The sequence below is a fragment of the Arvicola amphibius genome, chromosome 2 (genome assembly GCF_903992535.2).
Source record: "Arvicola amphibius chromosome 2, mArvAmp1.2, whole genome shotgun sequence".
Taxonomy (NCBI): Eukaryota; Metazoa; Chordata; class Mammalia; order Rodentia; family Cricetidae; genus Arvicola; species Arvicola amphibius.
Window position 1 is genome coordinate 137,232,274 of NC_052048.2, and position 24,282 is coordinate 137,256,555.

The window sequence follows — 24,282 nt, forward strand, 5'->3', positions numbered from 1 at the left end:
ACTTTATAACCACCTCTCGGGCTCAGGCTTGCCTGACCTTGGCGCTGGGACGATCCTGTCTCCAGCACTCCTGCCCTCTGCCCAGCCTATCCTCTCCCAAGCTATCTTGAACACAGCACCAGGGATTTTTCAAAGGCATACAAGGAACACTGTTTGCAAAGAAACAGTGACTCTCCTGTGACCCCTGAAAAGTCTTCTTAGTTTTTAGTGCAAAATTCAAAGTCATCCCATAAACTGTGCTAATATCCTTCCAGGCCTGCTTCTCCTTCCCTAGGAGGAATCTTGTGCTTTGTAGAAATGGAACTACTTACCCTTCTCCAAACCCACTTCCCCTCCCATGATTCCCACCACACCCCAAACCCGGGCCCTTTTTCTTCCCACAGTAGCAGAATCAGAGAATGCACTGGCACAGGAGCTGTTCCTGACTGACAGGGAGAGGCTGGGAACTTTGTTCCAGAGAGGTAGGAGGAGATGGGGAAGAGCTGAGTGGGACACTAGCTGCTCAAGGGTGAGAAGGAGGAAGCTGACTCCGGGTGCTCATTCCAGCCTTCAGGCAACAGATGGAATTCTCTCTCAATACTTTCTTACTCCACATCCTTGCGGTGATCAGAAGTACATGCTCATTTCACACGGTGTAACCTGGGACACTACAGAATCGCTGACAACTTTTCTTCACATCATTTATATATGTTCACACTGGTTTTTGTATGTGGAGTGGGGAGGGCTCAGGGATGTGTGTCCCTGTGTGGGAGGGAGCTTATGTGTGTGTGTGTGTGCGCGCGCGCGCGCACACACACACACACACACACACACACACGGAGGCCGAAAGTCATCCATGGGTGTCATTCTCCTGGAGCTGTCCACCTTGTTTTCTGAGACACAGTCATTCTCTGGAACCAGGGGCTGGCTGGTTGGTCAGCCGGCCTGCAGGATCCATCCTTCTCTGCCGTTCAGTGCTGAGATTTATAAGTGCATGCTTCCTAGCCGGGTTTTTTTTTTTTTTGTTTTTTTGTTTTTTTGTTTTTTTTTTTAACATGGGTGTTAGGTATCAAAAACTCAGGTTCTCAGGTTTGAGCACAAGCACTTGGCCAACTGAGGGACGTTCCAGACCAGATACTCAGTTATTTGGAAAGATTTTATTTGTGTGTATGTGTATTTCCAGGTAAGTATATGCCACACACAATTAGGTGTCCAAGGCAGGCCAAAAGAGGGTGTCAAAACCCTGGGAACCGAAGCTACAGGTATTGTGAGTCATCTTGCAGGCGTGCTAGGACTGAACTCTTCTGGAAGAGCAACAAGTGCTTTTTAACTGCGAGCCATCTCTCCAGTCCTCTTATTTTATTGGTATTTGAGATTGGGTCTCACTGTGTTGTGTAGCCAAGGCTGTCCTTGAACTCATAATCTTCTTGCTTCCAACTCTGAGTGCTGAGATTACAGGTGCATGACATGTCTAATTATCTGAATTAATGCAGGCCCGCCCAGCAGTGCACTTTACTGTGGGAGGCAGAGATCTTTAAGGCACACCCTAAATTACTGATGTGAGATTAAATACATTGCTTTCCCAAACCACACACATTTCGTAAGAACTGATTGGTGTGGCTGCCATACTTGTAATCCCAGCATCTGGGAAGTTGAGGCAGGAGGACTGCAAATTCAAGGCTAGCCTGGGCTATATGGCAAGTTTGAGGCTGAATATAGAGCAAGACCCTGTCTCAGATAATAATGTATTTATGCCCACTATTTCATTAACAGTGTAGCTTAAGGGTAAGACTTACAAGAGTGTCTTTGAACTAGAGGAGGAACCTGCTTGGTCTCAACAGCTGGGACGGCACCAGAATGTGCTCATGTTTTCTGCACCTGCCTTCTCTGATTCGGTTGTCATCTGCTTTCCAATTCCCTGCTGCAGGTTCATCTTTATCTCTTCACCCATGTCTCCTCCACCAACTCAGAGCCGAACCACTTAGATTCAGGTTCAAACGACTGGAGGAAAACCAGGCCCCTTTGTTCACTGACCCCCACTTCCTTCTCCAGAAGGAAAATCAAGAATGGCTGCAGTGAGCACGGACCAAGCATGGACTCACAGCAAGTCACCCGGCAGCTCTGGTCTGCGGAACCAGGTCAGTCCCTTTTCTCTGCAGCCTCACCCCCTCTACCCCAGCCCCAGGTACCATCTCAAGGTGTCAAATCTTAGGCCATGGGTGCAGGCTGGGCGTGAGCACTTCCCTAGCATATGAGAGGCTCTGCATTCAATCCTCAGCACCACAGAAACAAACACAGCGTTCTGTCAACTGCGCAGTAGCTGCTGTCTCTGATCTACTGAATCTCCTCTCAGTACCCAGAACCACATTGATGAAACAGAACCCAGGAGCATATCCCTACCCAAAACACTCCACTCATTTTGCTTTTAAAGACTGGGTTTTGGGGTTGGAGAAATGGCTCAGCAGTTAAAAGCACTTACTGCTTTTGCAGAGGACCCTAGTTGAGTTCCCACTACCCTTGTAGGGCACTCACTCACAACCACCTGCGACTCTAGCTCAGGGGATTGACGCCTTCTTTCGGCCTCCAAAGGTACTCACATTCATGTGTATATATACAGAGAGAGCGAGAGAGATCAAAAGTCAATCTGCGCTCAGAACCAGCCTGAACTAGAGTTCCAGGACTCAACCCTGTCTCTAAAAACAAAACTAAAAACTGATGACAGTCGAAGAGTGAGCTGGCCTGCAAAAGCATGAAAATCAGTAAAAGGCAACTTTTACTTATTTCAATTAAAATGGCAGAAAGATTCTTGCCTCCCTAGTTTGTCTTTATTGCGATGACTAAAGAAACTTCCATCGTAATTTAAGTGTTTCGTACATACAGTCCCCACTCCGCTGCACAGGTGCGAGGGATCTCAAGGGCTGTGCTGGAGAAGGGCTGACAGTGATGCTGGCCCTCACTCATTCCCCTCTTCTATCTTGGGACTTGGCCATTTGCCCGTGCCTGGTTAAATGTATTCTAGGCAGCAGCTAGCTCTCCATAGGCAGGAAGTAAAAGAGGCCGGCAGTTAAATTACAAACCAGCTGCCTTAACGTTGAGACCAAAGAGCAGCAGCAAGCCTCCTGCCGAGGTCGGAGATCAGCCACACCTACTAAGGCTGGCATCGCCACAAACGGGCCAAGGTGAGCAGAGTGGGGCTACAGTGTGACTCCTTCAATCAGGCAAGCCGCTAGTGGACAGCTCTTTGTTTGGGCCAGAAGGCCATGCCCAAAGTGCGTGGGTGCCCCACTAGCCTGGCCCATATTTTGCGTACAGAATTAAACTACCTCAATAGAAATTACTTTAGTCTTTGTATAGTTTCTGCCGTAAGTCCTATAAAAAGGCCCGATGCAGGCAGGTCATCCATTTTATCCTCCTTGTGTCCTTCCCACTCAGTTTTCTCAGATTTTCTTAACAATCTGCCTTTGCTTTGCTCACTTCTCCTTTGCTCTTGTCTTTATTCCTCACTGACTTCAGACACAGAACTCCAGAGCGACTGTCTCAGGTTGGCTTTTGCACCTTAAAAAGCCCATCTGGCCCGAAAGAGGCCCCGTCTCTCTCAAAGATACGCTTCGAATTTACTTATAATTAACTGATTCTCACAAAAATGGAAACGCGATTTACAAGATTTTTACAAAGAACTGAACCCATGTCCTTTCTAAAATTTAAGTACAAGTGAAGAAAAAAAGCTTTTTTCAGGCTTCTAGTACAAGCTCCTGTAGTATACTCTGGTGTGCAGCTAATGGTGACCTATAAGGCATGACAAGGGCAGCTAAACTTGGAACTTGTTCATGATCTGCAATTACCTGCAGTGTGACTCTCCATACCCTACTATATATATTTCACCTTGACCTACAGTGCCTTGAAACTGGCCAAAAGGCAGATGTCACAATTCATATGACAGTTAAAATAGTTCATGGTGGCTGGAGGATATTTTATTTTAAGGTAAAATCATGACTCCCGTTAACATACTCCACAACCAAATCATCACTGTGAGGATTCTTGTGAGACATCACAACTGTTCTGAAGAGGAATGAACAGCAGACTAGACACGTAATCAGCAACGCTGAAATAAAGTTGTTACGTCGAGAAAATCAGATTCTATTTTTTTCCCTTGAAGTAGAAAACACCCCAACATGGATGAGGGAGTAGATAAAAGATATACAGACATATGCAGAGATGGAGCTCAGTCAGGCACGGAGTCCAAGGCCAGAGAGTGTCTGGGATGATGGTGAGGCTGGAGAGGAAGGATATTTCTTGATGTTCATCTATCACGAAGCTAATCCACCATTAAGGTCAGCAGGGGGAGAGAGTAGACTCATCCATCAGTTGGTATCACATTAATGTCCACCCTGAAGGTGAGAAGAGTGGTGGATCATATACATGATCCTTACACACACCCGACACACACACATGCATGCGCATGATATACATATGTACACATATGATACCATATACATATGTATGGGAGTTTACATTTCCAAAATGCCATTATTCACAAAGATTACAAGGAAACAAACACAAATATGATTTCACTCTGGAACATTATGCATTTACATATACACTGTATATATATGTATGGATAAATATATTGGCACACGTGTAGTCACACAATGCTGTGTGTTTGTGTGCATGTTTATTCCCTTCATAGACCACATCACTTTATTACATACTGTACCCAAGCTGTGTCCTGGGCCATCTCTGTTTGCTAACTACTGACCCAACCACACTCCAGAGAGATGGCCAAGCCCACAAAGGTGGGGATGGCTATGTTCACAAGGCTGCAGTGTGTAAGCAGACTCGATCTGGTGCCATGCATTGCCTTCCCCTTTCTCCTCAGTGGCATGGACTCTGAACTTGTCCTCCTCCAAGGATGTCATGTGGCCCCTAGGAAGTCACATGACCCCCAAGGGACCATGTGCTCCCCCAGGGATGCCACATGACCCATGGCAGCACTCCAAGGCTGCCTCCTGTCACTCGTAGGCAGGCAGACCAAACAGCTCAGGCTGGAAGTCCTCCAGGGAACTCAGCACCATGGTGGCCTTTCTCGTTAAGTCTCTACTCAGGTTTTCATCAGGAACCATGACAACCTGCATCCCAGCTGCCAGAGCTGCCTCCACTCCATTGGGAGCATCTTCAAAGACGAGGCACATGTCTGGGGCAGGAGCGGGATCGAACCTCCGTGCACAGGCGAGGAATATGTCTGGGGACGGCTTCCCGCTCTTGACCTCGGGATCATCTCCCAGCACGATGTGGTTGAATAACCCGAAGAACTCTTGGTGCCTGCTGGTCTTCATTTCAAAGGACACAGAGCCTGAGCTGGTGGCCAGGCCAAAGGGGATGCTGTGCTTTCGGAGGTGCTTGATCAGTTTCTCAGCCCCTGGCATGAGGGCAGCCGTGGGAAACAGATCTGCCAGCTTGGCCTGGCTCTCCTCTACCAGCTCCTCCTTGGACATGGGCAGCTGCAGGGTGTCGATGATGATTTGTGCGGCTTCTGGAGCCGTCTTCCCCATCACCAGGGACTTGACCTCCCAGCTGTATGTCTTCCCGTAGCGGCCGCACAGCTCCTGAAACACCACCGAGTACAGCCGCTCCGTGTCCAGAAGTAGCCCGTCCATGTCAAAGATGAGGTGGGTGACGCAGAGTCGAGGCTGGGGCATCGCCATGGTGCCTCCTTCTCAGCCTGGGGTGGATGGAGGGGTTCATTTATAAATTAACACGTAATAGCACCTGTATAATGTGACATAATGCTATTTTGTCTTTAATGTATAGTCACATAGGTTAATATACAGAGAATTATATTTGTTCATGCTCAAAATATTTATCACACAATCATAAAACCTGAAAGACAACTGGATTAAAAGATGGCATTTGGAAGACATCTGGCCTTGCTATCATTATCATCAAGTGAATGAGGCTAATGTTGTTTCATAATATCTTTGATTGTAATAGAGGGTGTATCTGGAAGTGGTTATTATTAACTATTATAGTTAGAGCACCCTATTATATTATCTACTATACCTCTAGAATAGATATACCTATTCTATCCAGAGTGCTGCAAGGTGGGCAGTCTGGGAAGCAGGACCCAGGAGTGGTGGAATCCAGTCATTGCCAACTACAGCCTGCCTGTCCACACCTGTGACAGGATAACAATACCTTCTGTACAGAGCTTTTTGCAGAGACAAGTGAATTAGTAAATGAAGGAATTTAGGCTATGGCCTCACAGTTAACAAGGGTTAGGTGAGTGTTAACTAGGATTAACTTGGGTTTGGTTGAAATATTGACAAATACAAAACCCGGAATTAACCTTGCTACTTACTGCCCCTTGCTGGAAATATTGCTTTGCACACATTTTCCATGGGATAGCTAAATAAATATTTGGAATTAGCAAGACTTTCAGAGTTTAAGAAAACATTAATTATTCATTCATTTTAGAATTTTTTTCACAAAAAAGTGTAAAGAATAATTAACAGCCATGAAATTAAGCCATCTGAAAGATGTACAAGAAGAGAAAAAAAATAACCTTTAAAATAATTAAATTGCTGGATCTGCTGGGGCTGGATTATAATGCCAGTACTTAGGATGGAGAGTTCAAGTTCAGTATAGACTACTTCTTTCAGCAGGTCAGAGACACCAGAGAGGAGATACAGAACAGGTGAACTGTTGGACAGATGCACAGACACGCAGGGTCTTTTCTAGGGGCCAAAGCTTCCTTGTTCATTTTATTTTCTCCTTCTGCCACTCCTACTCAGTTCTTTCTCTGTTCTCTTCTTCTACTCTGACGCTCTCCTTCTTTTCCCCAGTTGTTCTCCTTCTAGCTCTTCCTAGATGTCTTCCTTCTATATATCTTTGGATAGCTTCTATACCCCAGCAAAATCTTTCAAACAAAAAAGCAACCCAGCATGTTTCTCATTTCCCTTAGATGATTAAACATTTTGCATAATACAGGTGAAAAACAAATTACATTAAATTACCAAATATGGGTTAAAGAAAGATGTGAAAATTAACCAATAAGAGGCTGAAACTATGGGCCAGGCAGTGTTTTAAAAGAATACAGTTTCCGTGTAATTATTTCAGGTGTAAAGCTAGCCGGCGGCCGGGTGGCGGGACGCAGCCCCACCGCTTCCTTCTACACCCAAGGACCCATGTACATTCACGCCTAAGCAACTTGTTATAAATTAACAAAGTGTAGGCAAGCAAGGATCTCAGTCAGTTCTTTTACTGGCAAGCTGCATTTTGTGGTTACAAAGAAAGGACCAAACATTTTACTATTTATCTCAAAAGGTAATCTTATAAAAAAAAATCCTAAGAGAATCACTAATCTAAACTTTTATATATATAAAAAGCCATTTCTACTTTAAGTCCTCAGAGTGCACACACCCACTCATCAAGAATTTTCTATTAAATCATACCAGGATGCCAGGGCAAAAAGGGGCACAAGAAATTAATCATCATCTTAGATCACCAACTCATCTTTAGCAAGAAAGGCACATCAGCTAGTAATAACCAGACTGACTGCCTTTGCTCTCATCCCTTGTTCAACTATTAAAAGTGTGCCTTTCTAAACATTAAATCGTTCCCCAAGATTTTCTACATCAAAGCCAATAACAAAAACACGTTAATCTAACTTTACTAAGTCTCTCTTCTCTCTGAGACACGGTTTCTATGTATCTTTGACTTTCCCGGAACTCTGTAGACCAGGCTGGCCTCAAACTCACAGAGATCCTCCTGCCTCTGCTTACCGACTGCTGGGTTTAAAGGCGTGTACCATCACCTTCCAGTTCTAAATTCTTTCCAAGGGTGGTGGTTAAACCATTAATCAACTCCTGCATCAATGCCTGGAAAAGGCCAATCACTATTACTGTAGGTACCAGTAACACTGCCCATTGAGGGGCTAGAAACTCAGAGAGTTTTCACACAACTCATAGATTATGAGAGAATATGGTGACCTTGAGGGCAATAAACAGAGCTGTACTCAATAACAGCACGAGGTCCCCAGGACACACAGTCCTCGGGCTCTCCGCTCCAAGGCTCACCCAGCCTGTTTATGTTGACTCCATGAATTCCGAAGCTGCTTGCTGTTCCTCTCACATGGCTCCCAACACCAGACATCATTGCAAAACTTTTGTCTCAAAAAGAACAACAAGCAAACAAAAAAACCCAAAGCCACATTTAGATAAGGAAAATTTTAAAACAAGCCTTAAATTGCAGTATTCTGCAGTACGGACATTATGAATTTCCAATAATTTAGAGATCAAAGGAAACCTGTAGGAACCGAATCTTTCCTGGGACGTGGAGATCTCTCTCATATCTTCTGGCTTGGTAGCAAGTGCCTACGCCTGCTTATCCATCTAGCGGGCTCCAGCCTTCCCTTTTATTTTTAATCATAATAATTTAAGAGATAGGTTCTAGGTGTTCCTGACTGTTTCCACTTTTCCTTCCACGTGAATGGTTTCAAAAGCGGGATGATATAAAAAGCTCATGTTGCGGATAAAGACCTTTGTTGCTCATAACTCGCAGATGCTGGAGTTCCGTGCTGCTTCATATCAGAAGACCATGTCGGGCTAGTCTTCTTTATTGGTGACCAGATTGACTTGCCATCAGGTGAGAGTTCAGGCTTCGCAGGTGGTCCTGGTCCCCCTCCCCCATGACTAGCAGTGATCCCTGGGGGACTACCTGAAACCCTACAAACACCCCTGTGGCCTTCCCGACAAGCAGTTCCACTGATGCTTCCTGACAAGAAAGTTTGTTTCATTAGAAACTGTATCATGATGGTCTACCCTCTTTCCTGCCTTTAGCTGGTATATTTGGGTTTCCAAAAATACAGCCAGCACTAGAAAGGCAGAATAAGCACACTACAGGGTTTCTCTGTGGCTTTGGAGCCTGTCCTGGAACTAGCTCTTATAGCCCAGGCTGGCCTTGAACTCACAGAGATCGGCCTGCCTCTGCCTCCCCAGTGCTGGGATTAAAGGCGTGTGCCACCGCCGCCCAGCTTAAAGACTATTTTCTTAAATAACCACTTTTTAAGAGTCAAGGACGAAATGTTCACCACCAACGGTGTGGCAATCTGGCTTTCTTTTCCGTTTTAATGTGGCTGACTTCCTGAGGGCAATAACATACATTTAATGCTAACGATCAGTTTAGTTTCCCGTTGTTTCGAGGCTCGAATTGTTCTCATTTTGTCTAGTGGGTAGTCTTTTAGGAAGGACCCTGCTTGTCTCAGGATTCTCCCTTTCTCAAGCATGCTCTTCTAAGAGGTACTGTTCACTCCCAGCTTTGGCCTGGATTCAATCTCCAGGAATCCTGGCCCCTGTCAGTGTGGAGTTGTATTTAAATCAGTATCTGAGGACCAATGGCAGTCATTACCCTAGGCCTTCAGTTTGCACTCCTATCTTCATTTCAAGATTATTAAAACATAGAGGTTTTGGGTGATTCGTTTTTAAAAAGAGGAAACGGCGAGCAAACATGAAAGAGGTCAAGTGTCTAGCAGATCCCATGTCGGGATCTGAACACGGGGAAGGGCACCCCAGGCATCCAGAGTGAAGGATCCAAGCTTGTTGGATTAGCCGTCCCCGCTCCAGGGAGGCAGGAGAATAGTCCCGAGTTCGAGGCTAGGATGGGCAGCAATATGAGGCCTTGTCTTACCTGCACTGTGCGTGGAGTCTACCGAGCGGACTAACCAGGGGCGGCCAAGCCGGGAGAACACGGAAACGTGTAGCCGCTCTCGCGCTGCCGTTAGGTCCGCCAATCAGCGTAGCCTCAGGCAGGGGGCCGGACATCCGGGAGGCGGTGCAGACGGACCAATCACTGTAGTCGGCTCACGCCGGCAAGCCGGCAGCCAATCCTCAGCGCGCTCTCTCCACAGCTCCGCCCGCTGCTCTGCGCTCACCCGTGGTTGGTGGCGCTCTGCTTCTGCGGCAGCGCCGGCCGTGCTCGCCTGTACCTGGAGCTGCTGGCGTGGACTGGCAGATATGGCGAGCTCCGGCTGTGAGGACCACGCGGGCCAGGAGGGGGAGACGTTCCTGTATTTCGCCTACGGCAGCAACCTACTGACCGAGAGGATCCACCTGCGAAACCCCTCCGCCGTGTTCTGCTGCGTGGCGCGCCTGCAGGTCAGTGCCGTTGTGCCCGCTACCGGGAGAGCCGGCCAGGGGCGACCCCTCTCGGGAACCTTTGGCTACCATCAGGGTTCGCAGCCCTCCACCGGCTGCCCTTTCCCACCATCCTGTCGGATGCCATCTATGGGTGCTTTTTAGTCGGGAACTAGCTGCTTTCCACTCTGTGCATGCCTTTGTCACAGGACTTTACCTACAGTTTTGTGAAATTCCGTGTATTTGTCTCTTCCTCCAGATCTGAGTGGTCCTGGTCTTGAGACTTAGATCAGAACCTGGAGTCGTGTCTTTAGTATGGATACACTCCCTCAGGAGTCCTCAGTGTCCCTGTCCGATAAACTTTAACTCTGGTGAACTATTGCTCTTGACTACAGTTCATTTGCTTATTTAATACGTATTCTTCTGGCACTCAGTGCTGGGCTTACAAAGATGACTGAGCAGCCTCGCTACTTGGAAGACCTACCTGTGTACAGTTCCATTGTGTGTCGTGCCTTTGACAACTTGAGCCAAGTACACACGATCTTTGCTAACTTTGTCAGAGTTCTTGGTTTCAGGCAGCAGAAACCGGCTGGTTTAAGAAAGAAAGGGGGCGGGAGGGAGGATGTTGAAAGATGTTAGAGGATGTTAGCGAGCTCATCGGATCACCTGTAAGACTAGAGTCCGGAGCTGAGTAAACAGGCAGGCCTGGTGTGTGTAAAACCATCATCAGAGGAGAGGGCCAGCCCAGTCCTGGGCTGCACCACTGCTGAACTAGTAAATACGATGTGGAGCTGGCTCTTGCCTGCTCCTGTGCCATAGCCCTGCAGTTTCTGAAACCTAGAGTGGAGTTCCTGATGGTCTTGAACACTAGTTCTAATTGAGAGCCTCTCTGGGTACCCTAATTGGCCAAGTCTTAACATGTATTCATGTCTTTACTGCAAGACATTCATTGCTAACCAACTTCTAGCCTTTGAAGTTTGAAAACTGGGAGCCATGCTCAGTACTGTCTACCTGAAACTCCTAAGAGTGCAAGAAGAGAGCTCAAATGTTTAGTCAGGGCACAGGAAAGAAATATCACATAAATAATAAATTATAGCTGTGGTTAGCCTTAGAAGAGGATATTATATGACCAGAGAATCTAACCAACATGCTCAGGAAAGCTCTCCTGAATATAACTTTTAAGCTAAGACCTGAATGGAGAGATGAAGAGCAAAACAAACAAACAAACAGAAACCAAGATATGATACTTGTTCAAAGGACCTGAGAAAAGAGGAAGTGGTTGTTCCAGTCAAAGTAGCTGGGGTCTCTAAAATGTGGCATGAGGACTGGAGAGATGAAAGTATCATGTCTTAATGTGACCACAGAGACCTTTGGACAATCTCATGCGGGCCCTGAGGATCAAAGCAAATGACGGGACTTACATCTTTGTAAGCGCATCCTGGTTGCTGTGCAAAATGGAGCAAGTGTGGCTTTTGGAAGTCTAGTTGAGATTTTGCCACGTTCATTTCAAAGATAATGACACCATGATGTAGCAGGGTGGTGTCAGGGAAGGTAGATGGCTCTGAGCAATACCTAGAAGATAACATCATTGAACGTTGATGATTGTGTGTGAAGGGAAGCAATACAAATATGACTCAAGTTTTTGCACAACCAGGTAGAGGATGGTGGCAGTGTTTACCGAAGAGAATCAGGTTTGGGAGGTAAAACTTATGAACCAACTTTGAATATAATTGAGTTTGAGACACTACCTAGACAGCCAGGTGAACAGGAAAATATTAGTGGACATTTGTTAGGCATCACTGTGCTCTAATTGCTTTTGTGTCTCGTAATAGAGATGTGGACTGGTTTTAAAGATGACGGAAGCATTCGGTGGTATTAGAAGCTGCTGGGGGTGGTGAGGCTGTCTGGGAACATTGCTAAATTCAAAAAGGACCTAAGTTGAACCCCAAGAAACCCTGACATTTCAAGATGGGGAGTAGAGAGGAGTTGACAAAGAGGTGAGAAGATCAGGTCAACCTCAAATCAGAAGAAAGGGCTGGAGAGCTGGCTGCTGTGTCACACAAGTGCAGTGAACCTTGGAACCAAATGGAATGAAACTGCCTATAGGCAGAGTTTACCTGTCCCAGCCGCCTGCTCTCAAATAACCGACACAGGCTTAATGCTACTTATAAATGCTTGGAAGATAGCTCAGGCTAATTACTAGCTAACTCTTACACTTAAATTAACCCATATTTCTTATCTATGCTTCACCCTGTAGCTCATGGCTTGTTACCTCATTTTTTTATACGTCCTGCTTTCTCAGTAGCCAGCTGATATCTTCCCTCACTCTGTCCTTCATCCCAGTACCCTCAGTTTGATTGTCCTGCCTAACTTTATCCTGCCTTACTATAGGCCAGTCTTAGCTTCTTTATTAACCAATGAGAGAGTAAGGAAGTGTAAGGAAGGATTATTCCACATCAATGCCTGCTACCTTTAGCAGTATGCTGCCAGTCTCTTCTACTGATGTTAGAATACCCAGTATGCTGCTGGAAGGTCTTGGTTACTTGGACCAGCATTTTCCCTGCATTATTGAACAAAATTTTTGAGAAAACAGAGGTGACAGTGATAATATAGACCAAAAAGGACTACAGCACTGTCATTTAGTCCATCCTGTGTGCTGTGAAGAGATCGTAGGACATCTTAGGCCACACAAGGCAGATGCCCTCACTCTGGTTGCCCATCAATGATAGTAGAAGCTAAATTAGAAAGGGGTCTCTGTTAATTGTTAGTTATAACACTTTAGGGAAGTGACTTGATCCTTCTACACTGTAATTTTTCTGCTGTAAATTAAGTAAAACACTGGTCCATGTAAAGTAACAGCTAATGTATATAGCACATAATGAATACTCAGTAAGTATTAGCTGCTCTTAGGTTACTGAAAATAAATTGATATAGTTCATGAAGATCAATGCTCATACACCCTAAGCCAGCTCACTTAGGGTAAATACAGTGATTTTTCAGGTAAGATACTGTGCAGACAGAAAAGTATATTATAATCCCTATGTAACATCACCCAGTCTAAGTGAAAATACATGTGCATTTAAGTAGACTGAGAAGTCCTATGCAAAAATGAAAGCTAAAGCTACTGTATGGCATATTGGATTTCCTTAAGGGTTTTTTATGTTTAGATACCTTTATGTTCTGAAGCTTCATTTTTAAAGGAAAGTAAGAAAGAATCTATAGTCCTTGAGATTTGGGTCTTGGTCTGTTTATCTTTATTTTCCACAATTTTGTACATGAAAACAAAGGTTATTTTTCTCACGTGGAGTTCAAGGCAAATCATTTGTATTTTGAAGAGAGGAATTCTTGCTAAAATAGGTTTTGATCCTATATTGCTTTGTTTTCTTTGCAGGACTTTAAGCTCGACTTCGGCAATTTCCAAGGCAAAACAAGTGAGAGGTGGCATGGAGGTATAGCTACCATTTTTCAAAGTCCTGGCGACGAAGTGTGGGGAGTAGTGTGGAAAATGAACAAAAGCAATTTGAGTTCCCTGGATGAGTAGGTGGCTTCTAATTATAGTTACAATAGTACTGACAGTGGTTGTGAGGGTGCGCATCTGTGGATGTGCTGTAGATACACTTAATACTGTAGAGCTAGTAACAGTTAGAAACTGCGGTTTATTCGTAAATCTACAAGGGGCACGCTTACTGATTGGGTCAGGGCGATGTTTGCAATCTCAGGCAAAAAGACAGAAGCCCTATTTTTTTTTTAAATTCTGTTTGTCTTTTATTAAAATTATCTTTCTGGTTTCAAAATGCATAAAGTCATAAAGCTTTTTATAATTGTTGCATATTTTTATTGATTTTGAAAGTGTGTTGGTTCTTTTTTTCCAATTCTTTGAGGTTACACTTGAATAAGTAGTAAGAATTTGTAAAGACATTGAAAGATACAGTAGAACTAAAATTCTCAGAGTTGTGCGAAGGCGTGCCTGATAAGACAGATGTACACCACCAGAAGAGCTGGCCTTGAAAAGAGCGTAGTGTCGGGTGCTGTACTTGGCTCCAGCCAGAGGAAGCAGACCTTCTGCTTCCTCTGCAGGTACACTCTTGCTTCAGGGTAGTGCTTCAGGGCACAGAGGTAAAAATAAGCAGATTGCAGCATGTTTTCAGACAGAAAAACACACAGAGATCTGCACGAGTGCACCAGTGCGCTCATGTGTGTTCACAGAATCGACAGATGTTAAGTCCCTTGTGTAAATTGATACACGCTTGCATGTGACCTGCCCGTACCCACATGCATTGCAGTATCATCTGGGGTTACTTCACTGCTTACACAATACCAGTGTAGTTTACTGTAACAGCTTTCCTTTTAAGGGAATAAGGACCAGGAAAAGAATCTGCATGTGTTCAGTTAAGACCCAAGTTTTAGAAAATATTTTTAGTCTAAAGTTGGTTAGATCTATGGATCCAGAAGCCAACTGCAACATTAAAATGCTAAGCATGTCGGACATGGTAGTGCACAAAATCAAGGCTGGGCGTACTTTTAATTTCAGCACTTAGAAGACAGAAGCAAGTAGATCTTTGTGTGTTTGAACCCGGCCTGGTCTACATAGTGAGTTCCAAGCCAGACGGGGCTGCATAGTGGTTACAAAAAAATGCTAAGTGTATGTTTGACATGGTGACACTTAGTGAGCAAACATGCCTATGCAGACACAGGGTTAGTCTGATACTTCAACTTGAGTTAAGCATCTTACCTTATAAACCATTCTCCTAAATATGGTTAAAATGTTCTTCATTTGGTTTCAGGCAAGAAGGAGTTAAAAGTGGAGTATATGTTGTAATAGAAATTAAAGTGTCAACTCAGGAAGGGAAAGAAATAACCTGTCGAAGTTACCTGATGACGAATTACGAGAGCGCTCCCCCTTCACCACAGTATAAGAAGGTGAGCTACTGGACTGTGCGCAGTCTTTTCACTCCACTGGGCGGAGTTAGAGGCGTTTCACTGTTAGAAAGCTTTTACCAGCTTGAAATCCCACATCAGCATTCTAATCAAAATGTTTTAAATAAGAAAGTGTATTTTAATAGATTTATAGTATCTATTATATATGTGTAATAGTCTATACATACTATATTTTTTTTATAATTTTTTCTTTAACAAGCAGTAGCTCAGAGAACAGATTAATTTTTTTTCATGAAGGGGGAGTGTGTTTTCCGCTGCTGAAGTATTTTCTTCCCTAAATGGAAAGGTCACTACGCCTTTTGGAGTCAGGGAATCCACCCTCCAAAACACAAGATCCAAGTGGGATGAGGCCGGATGCCCCTTGGTAGAAACCCGAGGTTAGGTGCCTTGTGTGGCCTGTGGAGACCTGGCTGATGTAGAGGGTAACTACAGGTGCTGAGCCTCTGGCATGGTGCCCAGAGATCAGCCTGGTCAGGGTCTTGGCAATCCCTTGTCTTCTGTGTCTCTTCTAAGCAGAAGTAGATAGTGGCATTGACAGCTGTTTTTTTTTTTTTTTTTAAAGGTTGTAATTTTTTGCCAGGCAGTGGTGGCACATGTCTTTAATCCCAGCACTTGGGAGGCAGAGGCAGGTGGATCTCTGTGAGTTCGAGGCCAGTTCTGGTCTTCAAGAACTAGTTCCAGGATAGCTAGGACTGTAACACAGAGAAACCCTGTCTCTAAAAAACAAACAAACAAAAAGATTGTAATTTTTCTTAAAACATACATAAATCTTATACTATAACAGTACATTTCATCTTAATATAAAACATTTTAAGTCACGCTATTGAGTAGAACTGATACTCTGACAATGCTTCAGGCTGCTTTGAGATCCCTTCTGCAGACACCCTCAGAATGAGGAACAGCTGGCTGTGGCTAGGTTTTTTGTTTTTTCTTTAAACAAAGTATCAATTCTTTATTCATCTAAAGTCAATATTTTGGACATTTGACAGTACAGACCAAGCTATGGTACACTAAAGCATGCCCCTAACGAAAAGGACTTCCTTGTTTTAACCCCTTCTAGGTTATCTGCATGGGTGCAAAAGAAAACGGTTTGCCACTGGAGTATCAAGAGAAGTTAAAAGCCATAGAACCAAATGACTATAAAGGGAAGATCTCAGACGAAATGGAAGAAATCATCAAAAAGGGGGAGTCAAAGCTGTATGGAACATAACAGGACCCGAGGGTATTTCTGTGTGCTGGTATGGAATGTTTTTAGTGTTTGCAAGCAGGAATCTGGGACCTTCCTGTTTGTGATCTATTGGTTTTCAACAGTGCTGTGAAAGGGCTTCTCACTTTGGCAGTTCCGTATTTTCAACTGTACAAAAGAATTGGAATGGGGATAAGAATTCGGCAATTAAAGGGGGCCAGGAGGTCCTGGAGTGTGCAAGTGGTGATGGCTGTGTGTTCTCCTGTGGACATATTTCCATCCTGAGTCGCATGGAAGCATCTCAGTGTGCTCTTGCACAGGGGAGGTTTGCAGCCCGATGGCGCATTGCTGCACTTGCTCTGGTTTCTGCTTTTTTTGTTCAGCTTGTAAGAGTAAGCAAACTGTAGAGAGTTGGTGACAAAATTTTGAGACGCAGAAAGACAATACACTGCCCCTCGAGGAGCGAGTGCATTCATGACTGTAAGGGGTTTCCCAGCAAGTGCTCCACCTCAGACTGCACAGAGCAGCCTCAGTCTCAGGGAGTCTGCTTAAGTAGTGTGGATCAGGAGCCACGCTGGCCTTGAACCTGTGTCCCTCTCGCCTCTGCTTCTCCTGTAGTTGGGAGTACATAAATCCTGTGCCACAAGGCCCAGCTGAGCCTCTCCACTCTACAGTTGTGAGACTTGCACTTCTTTGGGCCTCTGTACCTTAGCTACCTCACCTATGTGAATGGGATAATGAAAACACCTGTAACTAAAGCTTATTCTGAAGGTTTCGTGAGGAAACGTTGCAAGCTTGGGACAGCATGGCACTTAGTATTAGCAGTCATATCAAGTTTTGGGACTTCTTTTGTTTTTTGAGACATAGCTCACTCTAGGCCAGAGTGGCCTTGTATTCTGGAAAAGCAGAGACTGGTGGGTTTCTGGGTTACTCCCTAACTAGCAACCCTAACCTGCTTGGAGAGTCCCTGGGCTGCTGAGAGACCCTGAAGAAGGAGGTCGGTGGCTCCTAAGGAATGACACCAAGGTTGGCCTCTGGCCTCCGGCATCTGCACACACCCCCACCCCCCCCCTACGTGAACATACTCACACAAATGAAGGTTTTATAGCTATTTTTAGAACAACAACCTAGCTAGACTGGATCTGTGTGCTTGTCCTAGCACTCAGTATAGTCCTGGGTTGAGGTGGAAGGATTGCCTGAGTCCAGTCTGGTCAGCATAGTGAAGTCTCATCTCAAAATGACAGACACAAAACCCACTAAAATCTCTTATTATTCATGCAACAAACTAGGGCAAGACTGAATGGGGAAGTGGCAGAGACTTCAGTAGGGCCTCAAGACCCAAGGCCCCATGTGCTAAATTCTCTGCGTTCTCTTTTGCCTCGTACAGTTCAGGTTTGTAACTAAGAAAGGCAGCACCTCAGAAGTACCAAAGAGGACATGCTTGGACACACACAGTCTGCTCTAGTGATGGTACAGGAAAAGGACAGCCTGGCTATGTAAAACATTTAGAGCTCAAACACACCATTCGGTCATAGAGAAACACTGTAGACCCCAACTTCACCATTTCAACAGAGGCTCAGAGGAGAGCCTGGATTTTCACACACTCCAGGGATAGTAAGACAGCCTATGGCCACTTTCCCACCACCAGTGTGTGTCAGACATTGGGCGGGACCTCCTGGCAGCACCACCTTCCCTGCTTGTGTCATCAGAGCCACGGGGACTCAGCTCCCATCAATCACTGGTGGTTCCTCTTGCCCTTCCTCCATGCTAGAATGGATTCAGAGCGAGCCAGCTGAAGCAGGACCTAAAGAGACCCAGAGGCTCATAAATCTCCAGTATACTCAGCTTTCAACTGATGGTCAAGAACCAGGAACATCCTAGACAACAAAATGTACACCACCCAGCCTAAGTGCCCAGTTCATCAAATGCCTTCACCTAACGTAGTGACTGAGCAAACACTGAGATGCCACAGCAAGCCCCGGGACCATGCTAAAAGCCAGGGAAAACAGCCTCAGTAAGGCAGAGGATAGAAAGACCCAAATGGTGATTTTAGTATTAGAAACCATAGCTGAGATAGAAAACCGCAGTGAGTGGGCAAAGGAAAGAACGAATGAACAGTAGCTGCCAGTGTGGGAAAAACACAAGAGGTGGGAGGCAAAACCAAGAGATATTGGAGCCTGGTTGATTCCTAACAGAAGAGCTGACTTGTGACATGAAAAAGCAGGAAGAGGGCAGGCTGCAGAGAGGTCAACACATCCTGACTTTTGCAAAGGACAAAGAAGCTGGGTGGGCCTCGAGGAAGCCCAAAGAAATACTCGCCCAAGCACTCCATAGTCAAAGTTTGGAAAATCAAAACTTCTTGGAAGTAGTGAGAAGTAACACTTTGAGAGAGAAAGCAATGTTGATGATTGCTTCACCCATCAGAAATGGTGGAGACCAGAGAAAGCATGTTTCATGAAGACAAGAAACCAAAACCAGACACCCCCAGAATCTCTAAGAATAAGGGCAAAGTAAGACAGAAGGAAAAGTCAAAATAAATAAATAGAATTATCAGCCATCCTGCCCAAAATAACGAAGAAAATAAACAAAATAAACGGAAAAGAAATAATAAGAGGAGGAGGCCTTGAGCGCCATAAAAACGAAAGGGCCGTGAGGAGAGGACCTAGGAGGAGTGCAATAGGCTTCCCTTCTCAGTCTCCTCATACTCGACAATGGAGTAGAAGTTGTAACACTAACTACTAAGGTCCTAAAACACAGCAAAGTTAAAAGAGGAAAGCAAAGAAGATACGGGTCCCGTATTTGAATGTGGAAATACACCGGTAGGCATCCAATAAAGCAAATGCAGAAAGGATTTACTCAAAATGAAAAAGTAAAAAAGAAAACACCTCATGTCTGTTAGAAGACAAGAAGAAAGCTGTGTGTGTACCTATGATTCTAGCACTTGAAAGGCTGAGGCAGGAGGATCATGAATTCAGCCAGGCTCAACTTAAAAGCAAAAATAAAATGGCAGACTTGTATTTCAGCATTCTAACTAAGTGGAAGTAGTCTAAGTGTGCGATTGGAGCTGCCGAAAAATCTCAGGTTAAGATTGCTTACTGCTCTTTCCGAAGATCTGGATTTGATTCCCAGCACCCACACAACCACCTATATACTCCAGCTCCAGGGGATCCCAACACCCTCCCCTGGTATCCTCAGCACCAAGCATACATGCTAGATACATACGTGTTAGCAAACCCTTGAACGTGTAAAAATCAAGTTAAGTGTGATAATTAAAGGATAGAAATTAGCAAAATGGGGAGCTGGAGAGATGACTCAGAGGTTAAGAGCATTGCCTGCTCTTCCAAAGGTCCTGAGTTCAATTCCCAGCAACCACATGGTGGCTCACAACCATCTGTAATGGGGTCTGGTGCCCTCTTCTGGCGTGCAGGCATACAGACACAATATGGTATACATAACAAATAAATAAATAAATATTTAAAAAAGAAAAAAGAAATTAGCAAAATGTATTTAAAACATAACCCAGCCTGGTGCTGTCTACGAGAAACTTCCACTGCAATGAGTGGAGCAGTTTGAAAGGGAATGGTCTGGGGTGCAGACATGAGCCAAAGCAAACAAGAACCTTGCTCGTCTCAGACAAGGTAAGTGTAGAGCCAAGGAAACAGACAGTGGCTAATTTATCTAATTCAATAGTATTAGCTTGGTACCAAAACCACCATAATACAAACAAAAATAAACCCACAGGTGAGTGGCTGTGGATTTAAAAAAAGAAAGAAGCTTAAGGAAACAGGAGTTAATATGATTTGGTCATATCTAAGACTTGTGAGCCGTGACAAAGTGGTTTAGCCCAGAGACCTCATCATGGTGTGTCTGCAAATCTGTCAGATCACTTCAGTGACAAAATGAAATAAGGAAGAGAAAAAAGCCACATGTCAGCTGATGCAGGAAAAGCATTTGGCACAAGTCAACACCATTCACAATTAAAACACTAAGAAAATATGAAAAGGAAGCTAAATTTTACAGAGTTTATAAAAACTGTTCTTGGGGGCTGGAGAGATGGCTCAGAGGTTAAGAGCATTGCCTGCTCTTCCAAAGGTCCTGAGTTCAATTCCCAGCAACCACATGGTGGCTCACAACCATCTGTAATGGGGTCTGGTGCCCTCTTCTGACCTGCAGGCATACACACAGACAGAATATTGTACACATAATAAATATTTTTTTTTTTAAAAAAAACTGTTCTCGGTAACACTATACTGAATGCTTTCCCCCTAAAATTGAGAACAATTTTGTTGCCAACCCTGAGTTTGATCCCTAGGACCCACATGGTAGAAGGAGAAAACTGACTCCTTCAGGTTTTTCTCTGACTTCTTTTGCAAACACACACACACATTTTAGATGTAGTAATTTTTTAAAAAGTAGGTTGAACCATCCTTATTTATACATGGTTGACATAATTGTCCATATAGAAAATACCAAGTGAGGTTTTGTTTTATCTCTACAATTAACAAAGTAAGTCCAGCTGGATCAGGGGATACAAGATAAAATACAAAAAAAAAAATCCATTGAATTCCTTTACACTAGAGACGAACACACAGACACTGAAAATAAAAATACAATGTTCCCTGGGGCTGTAGCTCAGGAGGAGACAGCTTGCCTGCCGTGTGTGGCCCTGCATTTGATCCCCAGTGTAGCAAAAGCAAAAAAAAAAAAAAAAAAAAAAAGCGGGGCCAGAGAAAGTTCAAGTGCTTAAGAGCACCAGCTACTTCTCCAAAGAACTCTGGTTTTGTTCCTAGTACCCACATGGTAGGTAGCTCAGGATCTGATGCCCTCTACTGGTCTTCGCAGGTAGAGGTATGCATGCAGTGCACACACATACAGGCAGGCGCAACACTCAGGCACATTAAAAAGCAAATATTTAAAAAGAATACCACTTGCAGGTTTTTAGCTCTATTTTTATAAAGCAGCCATTTTAAGCAGACTATTGACCTTTTAGACAATGTTAAAACCACCTCCAGTTTCAAAACACGCCACCCCAAGTGAAACAGGTACAAAGGTACTGCCTTCTCTTCTCCCACCCCAGTCAACCTCTAGTCTGTTCCCTGTGTATGTGGATTTAGTTAGCATGTATATTTCATGTAACTGACATCATACAAGTGCCCGTTTGTGCAGCTCGTCCAGCCCAGTGTCCTCCAGCATCACCCTTAACGGTAGTAGGCATCTCAGTCTCGTCCCTTTCTACGAATGAACACCACAGCTGTCTGCATACACCTCATTTTGTTTAGCCTTCATCCCATCGTGGGCATTTGGACTGTTCTCATATTCAATTATTATGAATACTTTGTCCAAGAGCATTTATGAACACATAGTTTTAAAACTTTTGGTACACATTTTTGAGTACCACTTTCTAATTATTTTGTATTTACAGCTAGGAGCAGAATGATGGTGTGTATGGTAATTCTATATATTTACCTCTTAAAAGTAATCACCACAATTTCCCACTTGGGCTGGAACATTGTAATTTTGACCAATCATGTATACAATGGCTTTCCAAAAAATGAAAATGCTAGCTATGCCTATAATCACTGCACGTGGGAGGCCGAGGAGGAAAGATTGCGAGTTCAAGGCCCACAGGCCACACAACGAGCTGCTATTTCAACATGATAGCTAAAAGAAGCCAAAAACCATGAAAATGTTAAAGTTTAAATCGTAGAAAACTATAAGCAGGGTGTGTGTGGTACAAACTACAGAACACTAGTGGAACTGGTAAAGCAATTTCAAAAGAGAGAGAGAATAAAATGAACTCAGTATAATCGCTAGTGAACGGATATCTCTATAGAGCAATGGAGCAGAGCAGAGAACTCAGGAAAGACCCCGGATAAAACACCAAACTGACTTCTGGCCAATGTATGGGAGGAGAACCTTTATATCTCATGATCCTGAATCAGCAATGGAGATAAGGAGAGGGAGAATTCTAGAGTCTAAGAACAAATGTCTGCTGTGACCTGGCCAGCCATGGTGGCACAGACTATAACCCCAGAACTTGGGGAGGACTGAAGGCGTAAGTCACAAACAATCCCACACCAGTTTAGAATTATGATTAATAGAATGGTTATTTATTTGAAGGGGAAAAACTTACAGATCACCGTCCCAGACAACAGCCCTCTGCCCAATCAGGAAGGGAGCCTAGTCGCTGCTGGAAGCGGAGCCGGAAGCCAGAGAGCAAGTGGAGGGAAGTGGCCACGTTTTTTAAAGAGAGAGACCACGCCCCATGGGCTGGTATCTCAGCGGCTATTGGCTGAAGGAGCAGAAGGAGTTCCCGTAACAGAGGACCATAGTGTGAGGCCATTTTGGGCTCTCAAACAAGAACCTGATGAGGAAAACAAGCAAACGAACAGTAGAATCCAAAACCTATAAAACTATTAGAAAAAAAGACCTAACTGTTATTTTTAAGATCTGGGAGTTGGCAGAGTTTGGATTTGTCTCCAAAAGCATGATTGGTCAAAGGGAAGGTGAGTAAGCTGGACCCCGCAAAACGAAAGGGCAAGCAGGGGTCTGGGGTATGTAGCTTGGTTGCTAACAGTCCTTGCTTGGCATGCCCTGGTTTTGGTCAATGGTGTCTAACCATGGTGGCATATGTCTGCAATCCCAGCTCTTGGGAAGCGGACTAGATGTTCAAGGTCATCTTTGACAATCTCATGAGTTTTAGGACAGCCTGGAACATGAGAAACGCTATCAGAGAGAGGGAAGGAAGCAGAGAAGGGGGAGGAAGAAAGAAAAGGCAAAGTATAGGAGAAAATATTTACAAGCCACACATAGAAACTCTCAACTTACAGCACTTATAAAGTGAACAAGAGACACGGAGACAGGTTTTCCTCAGAATATACAGATGGCAAGTAGACCCATGCAAGAAGTCCAGCAGCAGCAGCAGCAGCAGCTAAAACCACAGCGATGTCTCACCAGGACAATGCATCTGGCCAAATGGCCAAGACGAAACAGCACCAGAGGCTGGTCAAGAGCCATGAAGCAGCCCGTTGGCAGGTTGATGGTGGGAATGGGAAATGCTTTAGCCATTACAGGAGACAGCTCAGCAGGAGTTTGAGAAATTGACCTGCAGAAACGAAGACTTCACAAGCTTGTGTGGGAATGAGCAGAGCAGTTTCCTCACAGTAAACAAAAGATAAAATTTGCCCAGTTGTCTGTGAACAGGTGAGCAGTGCTTTTTTTTTTTTTTCTTTTTAAATAAAGCCAAGGACTCATGTCTTGGAATAGTGCCCAACAATAATAATAAAAGGGAAGTAACTGTGGATACAAGCAATGATCTACGCGAATCCTTTCAGGATTATACTAAATTGAAAAAGAACAGCGAAATGCTATCCAGAGCTGGTGAGATAGCTCAGTGGGTAAGGAATCCTGCTACCAAATTTGAGTTCAATCCACTCCCCAAATCCACATGATGGAAAGAGAAAATCAACTCCTGCAAGCTGTTCCGTGGCCTCCACACGTGCACATGTGCACCATGGTATGCGTGAGCTTACACACTTAAACACACACAAAGAAAGGCAATTACAGCATTTAAAATGTTATCCCAAATTCAACCTATGCACGATCCCATGTATTTAAATCTTGAAAAATTATAGAAATGGGAATGGGTTTGCGGTTGCCAGAGACTGAGCAGAGGGTGGGATGATGTAGTTATGCTTCTGGTGGACCGGATCTATATGCTGACTGTATTACTGTCTAATTTCTGCTTACTGAGTCTTTTGGGACCGTACAGAGCTCCACAGAACTAGGGGGAAATTGGGTTAAGGATGCATGGATCTATGCACTACTTCTTCCAAATCTTCATTAATATACAATCATCCCCCCCCCAAAAAAAGGCCACAATAACAAGTAAGGAACAGCTGTCTCAAAAAAAAGTGAATAGACTCAGCAAAGAACAGAAGACTAAATGCAAGCAATGAGCCGGAGGTGCCCCGTGCATTTGGTCCTTGGAAACAGCAGACTCTTAGAAGAAAGTTGTCCCTGTCGCGCAAAGCACTGCGGCACACTGCAGGA

The 24,282-nt window shown here is 44.4% G+C and overlaps 2 protein-coding genes across 3 annotated transcripts; one reads left to right on the forward strand and one right to left on the reverse strand.

The window, feature by feature from the left end:
- Positions 1 to 3,928: 3,928 nt before the first annotated feature.
- On the reverse strand, positions 3,929 to 9,778 carry LOC119807045 (pseudouridine 5'-phosphatase). The gene is made up of 2 exons (XM_038319189.1): positions 9,661 to 9,778; positions 3,929 to 5,698 (listed from the first exon to the last, which is right to left on the reverse strand). The coding sequence occupies exon 2, from the start codon at positions 5,679 to 5,681 to the stop codon at positions 4,989 to 4,991; it is 693 nt and encodes a 230-aa protein (XP_038175117.1). The 5' UTR covers positions 5,682 to 5,698; positions 9,661 to 9,778; the 3' UTR covers positions 3,929 to 4,988.
- An 87-nt stretch (positions 9,779 to 9,865) lies between these two features.
- On the forward strand, positions 9,866 to 16,470 carry Ggct (gamma-glutamylcyclotransferase). Of its 2 annotated transcripts, XM_038319186.2 has the most exons (4): positions 9,876 to 10,127; positions 13,498 to 13,643; positions 14,891 to 15,026; positions 16,105 to 16,470. In XM_038319186.2, the coding sequence occupies exons 1-4, from the start codon at positions 9,987 to 9,989 to the stop codon at positions 16,252 to 16,254; spliced, it is 573 nt and encodes a 190-aa protein (XP_038175114.1). In that variant the 5' UTR covers positions 9,876 to 9,986; the 3' UTR covers positions 16,255 to 16,470. The 2 variants fall into 2 exon arrangements, with proteins under 2 accessions (XP_038175115.1, XP_038175114.1); XM_038319187.2 differs by lacking the exon at positions 14,891 to 15,026 and having other exon boundaries at positions 9,866 to 10,127.
- The last annotated feature ends 7,812 nt before the right edge of the window (positions 16,471 to 24,282 follow it).

Bases quoted from the DNA above. Each gene is read 5' to 3' on its own strand.
- LOC119807045 (XM_038319189.1), bottom strand. From the start codon at position 5,681: ATGGCGATGCCCCAGCCTCGACTCTGCGTCACCCACCTCATCTTTGAC.
- Ggct (XM_038319186.2), top strand. From the start codon at position 9,987: ATGGCGAGCTCCGGCTGTGAGGACCACGCGGGCCAGGAGGGGGAGACG. The intron at 10,128-13,497 runs GTCAGTGCCGTT...TTTTCTTTGCAG, and splicing joins GCTGCGTGGCGCGCCTGCAG to GACTTTAAGCTCGACTTCGG. The intron at 13,644-14,890 runs GTAGGTGGCTTC...ATTTGGTTTCAG, and splicing joins AATTTGAGTTCCCTGGATGA to GCAAGAAGGAGTTAAAAGTG.